The sequence below is a fragment of the Carya illinoinensis genome, chromosome 13 (genome assembly GCF_018687715.1).
Source record: "Carya illinoinensis cultivar Pawnee chromosome 13, C.illinoinensisPawnee_v1, whole genome shotgun sequence".
Taxonomy (NCBI): domain Eukaryota; kingdom Viridiplantae; phylum Streptophyta; class Magnoliopsida; order Fagales; family Juglandaceae; genus Carya; species Carya illinoinensis.
In genome coordinates, this window is record NC_056764.1 from 15,534,018 (window position 1) to 15,546,613 (window position 12,596).

Sequence of the window (12,596 nt, forward strand, 5' to 3'; positions counted from 1 at the left end):
CCATCAACCCTCTAGGCATTGCCCAGTTTTTCCCTAACAAACCGAACAAGGTAGATCACATTTCCCAATCAAATTGCAAACCGCAAACAACACGTACTCAGACAAAGTGATGTTAATTGACCCAAGAAGGCTATTGGTCCTTTTTCACCCAAGAAGCATATGCTGGGTTGGGGATTTCTCCGCCTTAATCATCAGTGATAGGATGAGGGCATGGTTCAAAACCATCGAATTGAAGATGCCCAACATCTCACAGCTGCTCAATACAAGAACCATCTGATACAACCATTGAAGATAATCACTACCATCTAACTTCACACTAAAAAATGTTTTAAAGTAGGGAAGTTAGCAGGTGTTGTGTGAGATGCCATTAGAGCAAAGAAGACTACAAAAGCGTTGGCCTATCAATGCTCCAATACCATGAGCTAAACTATGAATGTAATCGTTGATCAATATCCTCAATACCATATGTTGTATTTCAATATATAAATTGTACAGAATTTCACTAATAAATATAGATAGTCTAATGATTTGCCATACATTCATATAATACATGGAAAATGACGGAAGGAAAGAACATGGTGTGATTCTTGAGATCTTGATAGTTCACTTCTGTAATGATCATGATCTGCAACTAATTGTGATTCTGTATGCATTGTTGTTTACATATCGACATGCCCTTGATTGGCTGGATCTGTAGATACTATAACAAGAAGGAGCAACGGCACTTATCATTGTTCTTTCTATATTTAGTTGTTCCTGTTCTTTTCCTCACAAAATTCGATGGCTTTGAGTTGTGTATACAGTATAATTTGATTTGTTTATAGGCGTTATAAATTGGTAATAACTAGATAAATACCACATTTTACAAAGCATAAATGTGAGAATGCATTCCATTCCCTTGGCAAGATGAATACAAAGATACAGAAGCATATCATTCACCCAAAAATTCAAGGCTACATTAATCAGTACAAAAGAAGAGGATGATCAAGAATGCGTCCAAATTTGTAAATCTAACTCTTACATTGTTTTCTATTTTCCTTTGCATACACAAACAGCTCATAAATAGTGAGATACAGAAGTAATTCATTATAAGGGAGGCGGAGGCCCAGGCTCAAACAGTGGAGGGAAGCAGCTTCTAAATAAGCCACAGCAACAAAGAAACCATAAACTGCAGAATAAAACCCCAAAATAATAAGAAAAAAAGGAATTTTAGCTTCACCGATTTTTCTACAGATGAGAAAGAAGCAAAGGAAAAACAAAAATCTCACCAGCAGTCCAAGAATTCATTGGCAGGTGGAGCTGGGGCAAGTAGTGGTGTGCTTGATGGTGGAGGCGGAGGTGGATCCATTGCAGAAAATACAACTAAATTGCAGCAGATTCGACTCTGTTTCCAGTACAGGTAGATGATATGTATGAATGTTATGTGTAAATATACGGCACTGTCCTTTCCCCTCAGGTCAACCCTCCACCTACCGTTCAAACGAGAGTTTCAAACTCGTAGCTTTTAACTTTTAACACGGATTCCCAACTACCACATGAACAAACGTTTAGGTATGAACCAGAGATGAATATTGACAACTAATCTTAGCTGCTTAGACATGACAAGCTAGTTAGCTGAACATAAGGAATTCAAACATGATATCAAAATTGCATGGGTGAATCTTGTTGCTCCGCTTGATTTGTTGTTGAGTCTCATTTAAAATTCCCCAACTAGTGGTAAGCGGTCAGAGTTGGAATCTGGGATGGGCCTAAGAGAGTTTGCACAACAGATCTCAAATTCCAAGTTTCTTTATATTCAATTTGACAGGGGGAAGCAGCTCATGCAAGCACGCTCGAATGAGGTCAACTACACGTAATTGAGCATCGAGCTGTCTTTCTTTTCACTTTAACTCTACCCTTTTCCAGCTCTTTCTGTTCCGAGGGTGCCGCCACCCCGATCCATCTATCCTGCACCATTGGCCAACCCTTTCGTCTACTTCAAAAGATAAAACTAAGTGTGCAAGTTTGCATATTTGCATAATACATCGAAAACTCTTTTATAACTATTTTATAACTCATTTTGTAATCATTCAATATATTTGTACCACTTTATTAAATAACTTCAATTTACATGACTATCTTCCATTTACAATAGAGTTACAAAATAATTGTAAAAGAGTCCCAAGTCTAGCATTTTCAGTATAAAAAACAAAACATTTATTGCTTTTTGTTAACATTTTGACTAGGTGAATCTTTACCCTCGAAGTTTGGTTTTTGATAAATTTTAGAAACTCAAGTTTGTCCTCAGTTTCTATGTACCAATCACTTCTAGTTTTTACTATGCGCCATCTTTGGTATATGAAATATAATCAACAGTTGGAGGACTGCTTGGGTTTTGATCCCCCGCTTCTCATATTCCCGGGTTCATATTTGAAAACCTGTAATGTGCCCTTCTTCTTTGAAGGAAAGTAAACACAAAAACAGTTAAGAAGAAAATAAAGAACAGAGAAAAAATCAGCTTGTTTCCCCTTTGAGCAATATGAAACCAATAAGACCAGAAAATATATATACACATATCTACAAGCATTGATGTAGTTAAACAAACTTGTACCACAAAAAACCTTGTTACCATGAGTTTTTTCACATCTTTTTGCCAACCTCTGCTCATCCGGTTGCTTTCATCAAGGGGTCTTAATATTGGCCATCCGAAATGATTCAAACCGTGGCTCAGTTAAGTCCACTTCATCATCGAAGGCATGCCAACTTGAGCTGTTCGAAGTCTCGAGGATCAGGCTCTCTATATACTCGAGTGAGATATGATCTGCTTCATCGCTATGTTCTCCAACACACACGGTACTATCAACTTCTACTGCCAGGGAGCAAGGAGTTGATTCCTTACTTGATGGGGTTGGCCTTGTCTCCTCACCATCAAGAGGACCTGACAACTGCAGTGAACACCGTTTACTGGATGGGACTGGCCTCTTCTCCATTTGATTGGTATGTCTTTGATTGAAGGGTTCACTCCTTATCCTATGAGGGGTTGACCTCTGAATGTCACAGGAAAATTGCAACAATCAGTTGGGCGAGTGTGGGATGCTTAGGACAATCAAGCTCAACTTTGATTAGATGTAGTTTAAAAAACTTTCACCCTACTAGACGTATGATAAAAATATGTAATTACTTAATTCATCTAATCTCTAAGTTTTAATTGGGACTCTAGCCCACCATGAAGGGCAGATTTTGTCCTGCCACTACCCCCACCCCAAGCAGGGGAAAGTAATGCCCCCTGCCCGAGCTCCCATCACAGGTGGGATCTGCTTGCCCCCACCCTACAAATGGATGAGTATCCAAGGGACTTTTAAAACAATGTCACAAAAATCAAAACTCAGTCAAAGAAGAACCAACAAAAAAGCTTAGAGGGAGAGAATAAGAATTTTGCCCGAACACAAGAAGAAGCAAAAGCCAAAATCTGCCAAAGACAAAGCAGCCTAAGATGAAGAAGGAGAAGAGAATGAGGGAGTGAGGGAGAGACCAATAGAGGAAGGGAATTGGGAGAGTTGAAGGAGAGATTTTTTGGAGTTATATTTTTCTTCGTATAAGCAAGAGGTAAAAGGGAGTGAAAGTGTGCAACCTAATAGAAAATACGAGTAATGCATATATATATATATATATATATTTTCTATGGTGAGTCTTACTTTTTCAAAGAGCTTGCACATCTTGAGCTTGTATCAATACATATTGGTTTTTTCAAGTGTCTCTGTGATACCTCATATGATAAGAGGATAAGCTAGATGGTATATGGGATCTCATATTCCTTAGGAATGAAAAGTTCTTGCTATTTATAATGATCTAATGGGGCTCCAATTGGGCATTACAGATGGTATGAAAGCCTATCTTAACCAAAAATGTGGGACTTGAGCTATGCCACCTACAACAGATGAGCCCGACAAGGATATCAAGAATTTAAGGGAGAGAGATTGTAATACCCCATATGATCAGAGGATAAGGTAGGTGATTCATGGGATCCCACATTGCTTGGGAATGAGAAGTTATTGCTCTTTATAATGTTCTAATAGAGCGCTCCAATTGTATCATTAACTAGTCATTTTCGAATATAGACCATGTGACTTAGGCCTTCTATTGAGGCATTACAGTCTCACTTTTTTCAAAGGGTTTGCAGCCTTGCACACCCTAGATGTGTACAAAGTATTTTCCTTTCTTATAACATATTAATACTTTATTTTATATAAATGTATACTATTAATATAGGCAAGTGGGTGGATACTACTACTAGGCTGGTGGTTATCTAACCCAGACCCCGGCTGTCTACAGGCACATTTTTCAAACGCCAATTCAATTACCCTAGGTAATACTGAATGGACGGAAAATCTGCCTACTAATCTTGTGAGCCAGCAGATTCACATGAATAGGCAAAGTTACAGGCCCCTGTCTAGCCCTCATCTTAAAAAATATTTATTTGTTTTACCTATTTGTACGGCTGGTAGAAAAGAAGGGAACACAACAAACAAAGCCTATTTTGAAATAGAAATGGTAATTTTTAGTTGGTTCTAACACTTGTTCTAGAGTAATTCAATGTTCGATTGAAATTGACCTAAGCTTTCCATTATATAGTCATTTACAAGGCCATTATTGAGAGGGAAAAATTACATCTGCATCTTCCAAATCAGTAATTTTATGCTTTGCACTCCGAAGTATCAAACTAGCATATTTGACTTTCAAGCTATCAACAGGTTACAATGTGTACCCTCTATTAAGATCGAGTGTCCAAATTGTGCCATATCAACTAGCTGTCATCCATCTTACTGACCAAAATTGAATGAAGGTGCTAAGTTTTGATAGTTTGGAGTGTAAAATATTAAACCTATTTTAATTAAAAAGGTGGAAATGGTATTTTTTTTTTTTTTCTCTTTTTAATTTTTAAACGCTACTTGAAGCCAATGCTATGTCAAATTCAAGGATTTGGAATATTTTGAGGGAGAGGGCATAGAGAAGGTCAGCTCAAATATGCTTTCTCAATAGAAATTAGGTAAACTTGGTTGATCGTTCTCCATATCATGCAGCAGCAAAATGCATACTTTTTTTTAATAAGTGCAGCAAAGTGCATACTTAATGTCATTGCTTTATTGAAGCTTTAATGTTACTAAATGTTGTGTTTGGATGAAGGAATTTGAGGTGAGTTTTTTGTTTTATTATTATTATTGAGGTTCATTTTAAAAAGTTCACAACATTATCATCCTACTACCACCATCATTTTTTACATTGTCGCCACTACTGTTGTTACAATTATCACCACCCACCGCTGCCTGTCACCACCAAGCCATAGAGTCTAGCATTATAACTTATATAATCGTCTGATTTCTTAACTTTAAATTTACTCATCCAGAAAATGAAAATTTTCATTGATGATACTGAATCTCTCGTCAATTTTCTTCCTATCATCTTGAAGTCTATCAATCTTTTGAATTTATCATTCAAACACAACAGAAAAGTGTGTTTATATGCAGGCCCCTGTCAACAGGTGCAGAAAGCTTGGAAGTAATTTGTAGAAGGGAGTTAAAGATCAACCAGAAAAGCAAGATTCCTGTGATAGCCAAGCCAATAGTACCTGGCATATGCTGACAAATAGTAATACCTGGTAAAGATATACAGGAAGGTTTCTCCTGGATTTATCAGGTGCAATTGTTGAAAGGATTTGAACAATCTCACCCATGGTCGGTCGATCATCAGGATTCAAAAGCAGGCACTCCTTTGCTAGGTAAGCCATTATCTGCATTTCTTCTTCAGGGAAATTCCCATTTAAACGGTGATCAGCCAACTCTGTAATTACTCGCCTGCTATCCTGTAAACGAGGGGTAGCCTACACAGACAAATTTTAGACAGCCTAATTCAACATGAAATCTGTACATGATAAAATTTTTAGTACCAAGCCATTGAAGGGCTGCTCAAGATAACAGATTATAGGCAAATGCCAAATATGAAAATTTTAGCTCAAAAGCGAGAATAAAAAAAATCCAAGATAGCAGACAAGATAGAAAATGCTTTCATATAATTAAGAGAGAGGATTTACTATACCCAAATGACAAGGCTTTCTTCTCTGTTGTGGCTTGTTTTATAGATGGGTTGCCGACCACTAATAAGCTCAAGAAGAACTACCCCAAAACTGAAAACGTCTGACTTGAGTGAGGCTTTTCCAACAATGGCATACTCTGGTGCAAAATAGCCAAAAGTCCCCTGCATTTTTGCTGGAGAATTGGAGCAGCTGGGGAGACCGTCAGCTCTTAAGAATTTAGCCATACCAAGATCAGTTATCTGTAAATTCATGTGAAAGTAAATTAAAAAATATATATATATATATATAAACACATATTATGTATGTCCACTAGCTGAATAGACGATTATAATAGCTAATTTTTTCCAAAGATATCCCATGATATTTCGTCAGGGCACAAGAACTTTAGCCCAAGACAATAGTTGACTGACTGAGACAACCACTTTCTCTAATGGTGAAAATATTACTTGGTAAAGTTAAACCAGATTCACTATGAATTAGGAGGTTTTCTTTTTCTGTTAATAACCATTGAAGCAAGTTCACTCAGCAAATTCCAGTGTCAATAAAGGTTATGAGCTTTTGTCCCTTTCCTCTTTCTGATACTTTATAATCGTAACTTATGTAGAGTAGAATCGAGACTCTTACTTTCGCTCTCCAATTATCATCCAGGAGAATGTTTGTTGATTTGACATCACAATGCAGAATCCTTGGAGCAGCTGCTTCATGAAGATATTCCAAGCCTCTTGCAGCTCCAATTGCAATTGCAACTCGAGTAGCCCAATCCATTTCTCTACCTGAGCCCTCATCCAAACTCTCTCTCAAATTACCATTAGGCATATACTCAAATACCAGAAGCCTCTCAGCATTTTTTCCCATGGATTCTGAGCAGTAGCCAAGCAAAGGCACCACATGACAATGATGAAGTCTGGATAATAGTTCAATCTGAGCAAAACGAGATTGTAAAATACGTGCAAATTTCATGGGAAGAAAATCGAGTTATTGCCTTTTTTTTTCTTAAAATACCCGGATACAAGGTGGTTTGAACCAAGAAATAAAACCTAATGGCATGTCAAGTTAGTACCTCCGTTGAAAATAGAGATTCTGAATCTGGTCCCCCCTGAGTTTTTAGCCGCTTAATTGCCACAATTCTGCCATTTCTGAGCTGACCACGATAAACATAGCTGCTTCCTCCAACTCCAATAAGATTAGAGTTCGAGAACTTTCGGGTTGCACTTTCCAATTGAGAATATGAAAATTGGATGATGGTTCCATGTGTATTCCCTGTTGTGCTTCTAAGTAACAAAGAAGTCTTCTGAAAGCATCCTGAGATAAAGAAGACGAAGATTATAATGGTTTTATTGTCAAAACCAAGTTGGATAAAAGCAAGCACATTAGAACATGCTTAAAGCCAAAACAAAAGGTCAGGTCCACATTACATCAATTGCCTTGAAACTATGGTAAAAGATGACTTGCCTGTAAAAGGATTTGTGGGAATATCTATAAAAAATTTGCTCTGTAGTGCTGAAGAAGTCCTAAGACTTATTAAGTTGGTAGCACTATCGCAATTTTTTTCCTTGTCTGGTGAGAACTTGTCCCTTCGATAGACATAGCACATGGCAGAGGCAAGAAATGCAAAAGTTGTGAGAATAGCACACAGTAATAGAATAATCACAACAACTTTGCTGGAAATGTGCTTTTTTGAGACTTGTGCCGTGCTGAGAGATCCTGTTAACAAGAAATTAGGCAGTCAAAGAAGCTTTTGTGCACCTTGATCTAAACATTAGCAAATATCTTTGTATAAAATGAGTTCAATAGAAAACAGATGATTCAAGTATCGTTATCCATCAAATACCTGAATTATATGAATATGAATTCAACTAAAAAAGTACTTTACAGTTAAACAAAATCTAAACCCAAAGTCCAACAGAATATATCAGATTTTAGATCCACCAGAATATCTTGAGTTCATCATTATTCCCCATAAAGCGGATGGTCAGCCACAAATACAACCTTGCAACCCCCTTTCTGATTTCGAACATGATAAAACACCGAGTTCAACAGTGAATTCAGTTATTCAGAAGGGAAATCTCCATGAAGATTTCAAAAGAAAGAAACAGGGACAAAGTAACATACCAGACGTGCAGTTGCAACCTGTGAAACAGTTTCTATCAACACTGTCAGAAACTAACTTAGGAAACCCGTCAGCAGTGCATGTACACGTCCATGTGCTTCCTCCAGCATCTACATCGGAGCGTAATATGTGTAGTTAGTTTTACATAACAAACTGGTCACTGCTGCCTCCCAATACATTGTCTAAAATGAACCTTATCACTAAATGAAAGACAACAAAAAGAAAAATACATCAGACAAAGAATCCTTCAAATAGATGTGATAAATTTTGTATTTTTTTAAACTTGAAACATGATTTCAAGACATGCATATCACTCCTAAGAGCTCCCACTTCAAAACGAAATAGTAGAAACACATACATACACACATTAGTCATACAGAGACATCCTCCACTCAAGATTCTAGATATATGGCATTCAAGACAGCCACTATAGGCAGCATGGACTCTCACATACTTCGCTGGGCAAGAGCAGGATATTACAAAATTAATTCAATTCTTTACCCCTTTTTTGAAATTCAAAGAAATAGGTAGAACAAAGTGACATGTTATGCCTTTCTTTACGTTCTACCATCAAGTACCGAAAGTGTAGTGTAGTTCAGCTGATAGGAGTTTCAAGTGAAAAACAAAAATATAAATTATTTTAATAATTGCAAACATTGAGCTGACAGAACGTACTATTACCCAATGCACTTTTCATTTTTCCCTCTCTCCAGGTAAATTGGCTGCTAGTAGAAGCTTCTAAAACCGCATCCATGGAAAATTCTATATATGAATTAACTAAGAATTAATATGTGTGTGTGTGTGTGTCTGTGAGAGAGAGAGACAGAGACAGAGAGGGCATGTTCTGCAAAACATTTATCAGCAGCAGTAGGAGTTTAATAAAAATCGGTTTGGCCACTAACAATTCTTAGATGAGAATTTTGAGTTTTAAGATGAAATATTAAAATATAATATTATTTTTTTTTTAGAATTTTAAAGAATTAAGAAAAAGTTGAATTATTTATTTTATTTTATATAGAGATTTGGAAGAGTTGTAATGATGATATAAAAATTTTGAATTTGAGAGGAGAATTTCTAATGGCCAAACCGAACCTAAGATGCTTCTAGATGGTATGGTATAAGCATCTAGAAGCCTACCAATGAAAGCTTCTAGATGCTTATACCATAGACATAGTAGCATACCTGGAATGCAATCACAGGCCGTGGAACAGTTGGATTTAACAGCATAACTCTGATTTCCATGGTATGAAGAACATTTACATGTCCATTTGTTTCTGCTAGGAGTATTAGAAAGTTCATCTGCACCCAGAAACTCAACTTAAGACACAAGCTTCATAGTTTTTATCAGTGGACGTCACATATTACACACACACACACAAAGAAAAAAAAAAGCAACATTTCTTGCAGCTTATTTTACCACTAAATTGTCAAACATAGGGGAACGATGCATTCTTTGGGCAGGCATCTCAAGTTGGTATCGTTAATTACCAAGTTCGATTTGCAGGATTTGAGCTATTTAAAAATTTTACAAACTTACTAGGGAAAGATTTGCCTTGATTTCCATTGTTACACTAGCAATAATCAGAGACAAATTACAGAAACTATACAATTATTGATACTAACCGCAATGAATTTGCAGAATCCAGATAAAGCTGATAAGATAAGCAATGGCAACCTCTGTCTGGAGCTTCATATATTACGACCTTAATGCTACAAGGAAAGAAATTAAAGTCATCCAATATATTTTTGTATAACATCAAAACTTTGCACTTCATAGTTTTACAGAAGAACAAAAGGATAATCTTTATATCAACATCATACAAACAAACCGACAGCAGATAAAGCAAATAAACCATGTACTGTGTTCCCCAGTCTATTGCTAATGATGATGATGACGATGATGATGACGACGACGATGATGATGATTATGATAATGATGATGATGATGACGACGACGACGACGACAACAACAACAATAATAATAAAAGAAAAGGCTATAAACCCAATAAACAGAGTAAAAGTCAGGCTCTTGTACAAATCATAGACATCATAGACAACACAAGGGAAAATGAATGTTCTGAATCAAGCTTTGTTAGGGAAAAGATCTTCTTTAGATATTTCATTGATGTAAGGCCCCCTCATCCAAACTGCAAAGAGCTGATAATAGACGACATTTCCATTCAAGCAAAAATATAGGTATCCATGCAGTAATAGAAAGAAACGGATTTATGAATGAAATGAGATCCAAAACGTGTATATCCATCTAAGAACAAAATCCTTAATACTCATAAATCAACTTACAGATATTAAGATGAGTGGACATCAAAACGTTGTTGAAAATAACCAACCCTGGTTCAGCTATCAGTTTCCAGTCATTTATTATCAAAACGAAATGGCATTGATGAGTGGTAAACACTATTAAGACCCAGGGTTGTTGGTATCAATATTCTCTGAATCTCTGAAAGGCATATAAACACCTTCAAGTCAAGAATAGAGGAATAGGGAAGCATCTAGTTCAAATACTTTGGTAGGAATAGCAAAATTCATGGTTGGCCAACAAACATCTGAAGCTTCCAATTCAATCCAACCAAAAAGTACTAGAGCACTCACGCCAGGTACCAGGAACGTAAAGTTAGCGTATACTGAACTAGAATACTCTATACCCAGACTTTTGATACAGCCAATGCCCACAATTACTGGTCAGAAAAGATGGAATAGTGACACCCTGCGAGAATGACACAGCAAGTAAAAGCTTAAAATGCATCTATGCATGAGAAACAAACTTGTCCTCCAATCATTTAAAGCCGATACGCAGTATAGTTAGATCAAGCAATGAAGACACAGTTATCCTGGATACCAGCCCTGCGGCTCAAACTACGGTCCCTACAGACAACTCCCGGAACCGAATACAAGGGAAGGAGACAATGCACCCAAAATAGGAGTAAAACTGTTGTCTACAAATTGCCTGTAGCAAATGAATGAAAGCAGAAATGAGCATTTTCGCCTAAGTGAGTAAGAAACAGAAGAGTTTCAAACCAATAGAACCCATGGGCTTGTCCGATATATAGCAGCTCCTAGGTAGCTTAGAAGGATTCTATATATACACGAATCTCACTTATCTTTGATATTACGTAGACTGGAAATAGAAATGCCGGATTTTTTTTATTTTTTGTTTTTTGTTTTTTAAAAAAACTGCAGACGCGACGTATGACATCGAATAGTCTGAATATGGACCTATTGAATGCCTGAATTTATTCAAAAAAGGGAATGGGGACAAAAGGATTGCCATCAACAAACACTCGGAAAGCAACACTCTTGCAAATCCGAAAGAGACCCCTCAACCAATCACAGTAGCTAAAATCATTACGAGATAAAAGATCAGAAACCCATAATTTTTCTCCTATATTTTTTTTTCCCCAAATATCTCACAGCTTGGTGGGTTCATTTGGGAATATGGGTTTGGATTAAAATGAAAACTTTCCCAATTTTTTAAAATTAAAATACTGCCAATGGTTAAAACCTCAAAACTTCTTTTCTTTTTCAGTTTAAGATATCAAGGGTTAGTAAAGACCTTGCTTTAAAGACATACTACTACATACACGGTAGCCAGTAAAGCGACATGAAAACCGAAAAGTGGAGTTTCGACGCATTTGCCTTGCCAAGACGGGGCCACCTACTCAGTGTCGGAGTCTAGAGCGTCCCTACATACCATCACAATGGGCCCACTCAGCTCTAAGCAGACAACCTGATCCGGCTGATTTACCGTTCTATCTATTGAATCCGTACTGTCTCACTGATGAACGGCCGAAAATGGGTTTCAGATTAGGCTTTGGAGATGGAATTTCATCCAACTATATGACGTGGAGTTTTGTCGTGCTAATAATCACAATTAAAAACAAACAAAGAAGGTTTGACTGTCGTTGTTTCGGAAGAAAATGAAAGAAATTAAATCTGAACAAAGAACATGGTCGAACCGACAGAATAGCAAATCTACAGACAAAGGATAAAAGAAATTAATTATTTATATTATATTATTAAGGTTCATTACTAAATCATATTTCAGTAAAAGCTTCACGCCTTCAGAGCATTCTTGGGATATGAGAAGAGGTAAAGCTGAGAACTTGGATACCTAATGTGGAAGAGGCTTTGCTAATTATTTTTATATTTTAATATTTTTTAATTATTTTTATTAAATTAATTAAATTTTTTTACTCATTATTTTTATATCACATATTTTTAAATAAAAAATAAATTAATTAAAATTAAAATAAGTGTATAGTATAAGAATAATTAATAGAATTTTTCAATATAATAATATCAAGGCGTCTTCAAGCTTTTTGTAACTTTTGAATCTACTTCCAAACATAATGGATTAATTTTTATTTTTTATTATTTTTATTTCACTAATTATTTAAT

The 12,596-nt window shown here is 36.3% G+C and overlaps 1 protein-coding gene across 5 annotated transcripts; it reads right to left on the bottom strand.

Moving 5' to 3' along the window:
- Positions 1-907: 907 nt before the first annotated feature.
- LOC122292610 (receptor-like serine/threonine-protein kinase NCRK) lies at positions 908-11,258 on the bottom strand. 5 transcript variants are annotated; one of them, XR_006236964.1, is made up of 12 exons: positions 10,482-11,258; positions 9,804-9,890; positions 9,363-9,479; positions 8,183-8,290; positions 7,523-7,774; positions 7,131-7,372; positions 6,695-6,991; positions 6,073-6,309; positions 5,633-5,857; positions 2,609-3,026; positions 1,269-1,947; positions 908-1,168 (listed from the first exon to the last, which is right to left on the bottom strand). XR_006236964.1 is itself a non-coding variant. In XM_043101057.1 (10 exons), the coding sequence occupies exons 2-10, from the start codon at positions 9,871-9,873 to the stop codon at positions 2,661-2,663; spliced, it is 1,914 nt and encodes a 637-aa protein (XP_042956991.1). In that variant the 5' UTR covers positions 9,874-9,890; positions 10,482-11,257; the 3' UTR covers positions 2,476-2,660. The 5 variants fall into 5 exon arrangements, 1 of the variants encoding a protein (XP_042956991.1); XR_006236965.1 differs by lacking the exon at positions 10,482-11,258 and adding an exon at positions 10,216-10,466; XR_006236967.1 differs by lacking the exon at positions 9,363-9,479.
- Between the last annotated feature and the right edge of the window lie 1,338 nt (positions 11,259-12,596).

Bases quoted from the DNA above. Each gene is read 5' to 3' on its own strand.
- LOC122292610 (XM_043101057.1), bottom strand. From the start codon at position 9,873: ATGAAGCTCCAGACAGAGGTTGCCATTGCTTATCTTATCAGCTTTATC. The intron at 8,291-9,362 runs GTATGCTACTAT...GCTCCGATGTAG, and splicing joins GGCCTGTGATTGCATTCCAG to ATGCTGGAGGAAGCACATGG. The intron at 6,310-6,694 runs GTAAGAGTCTCG...ATGAATTTACAG, and splicing joins ATGATAATTGGAGAGCGAAA to ATAACTGATCTTGGTATGGC.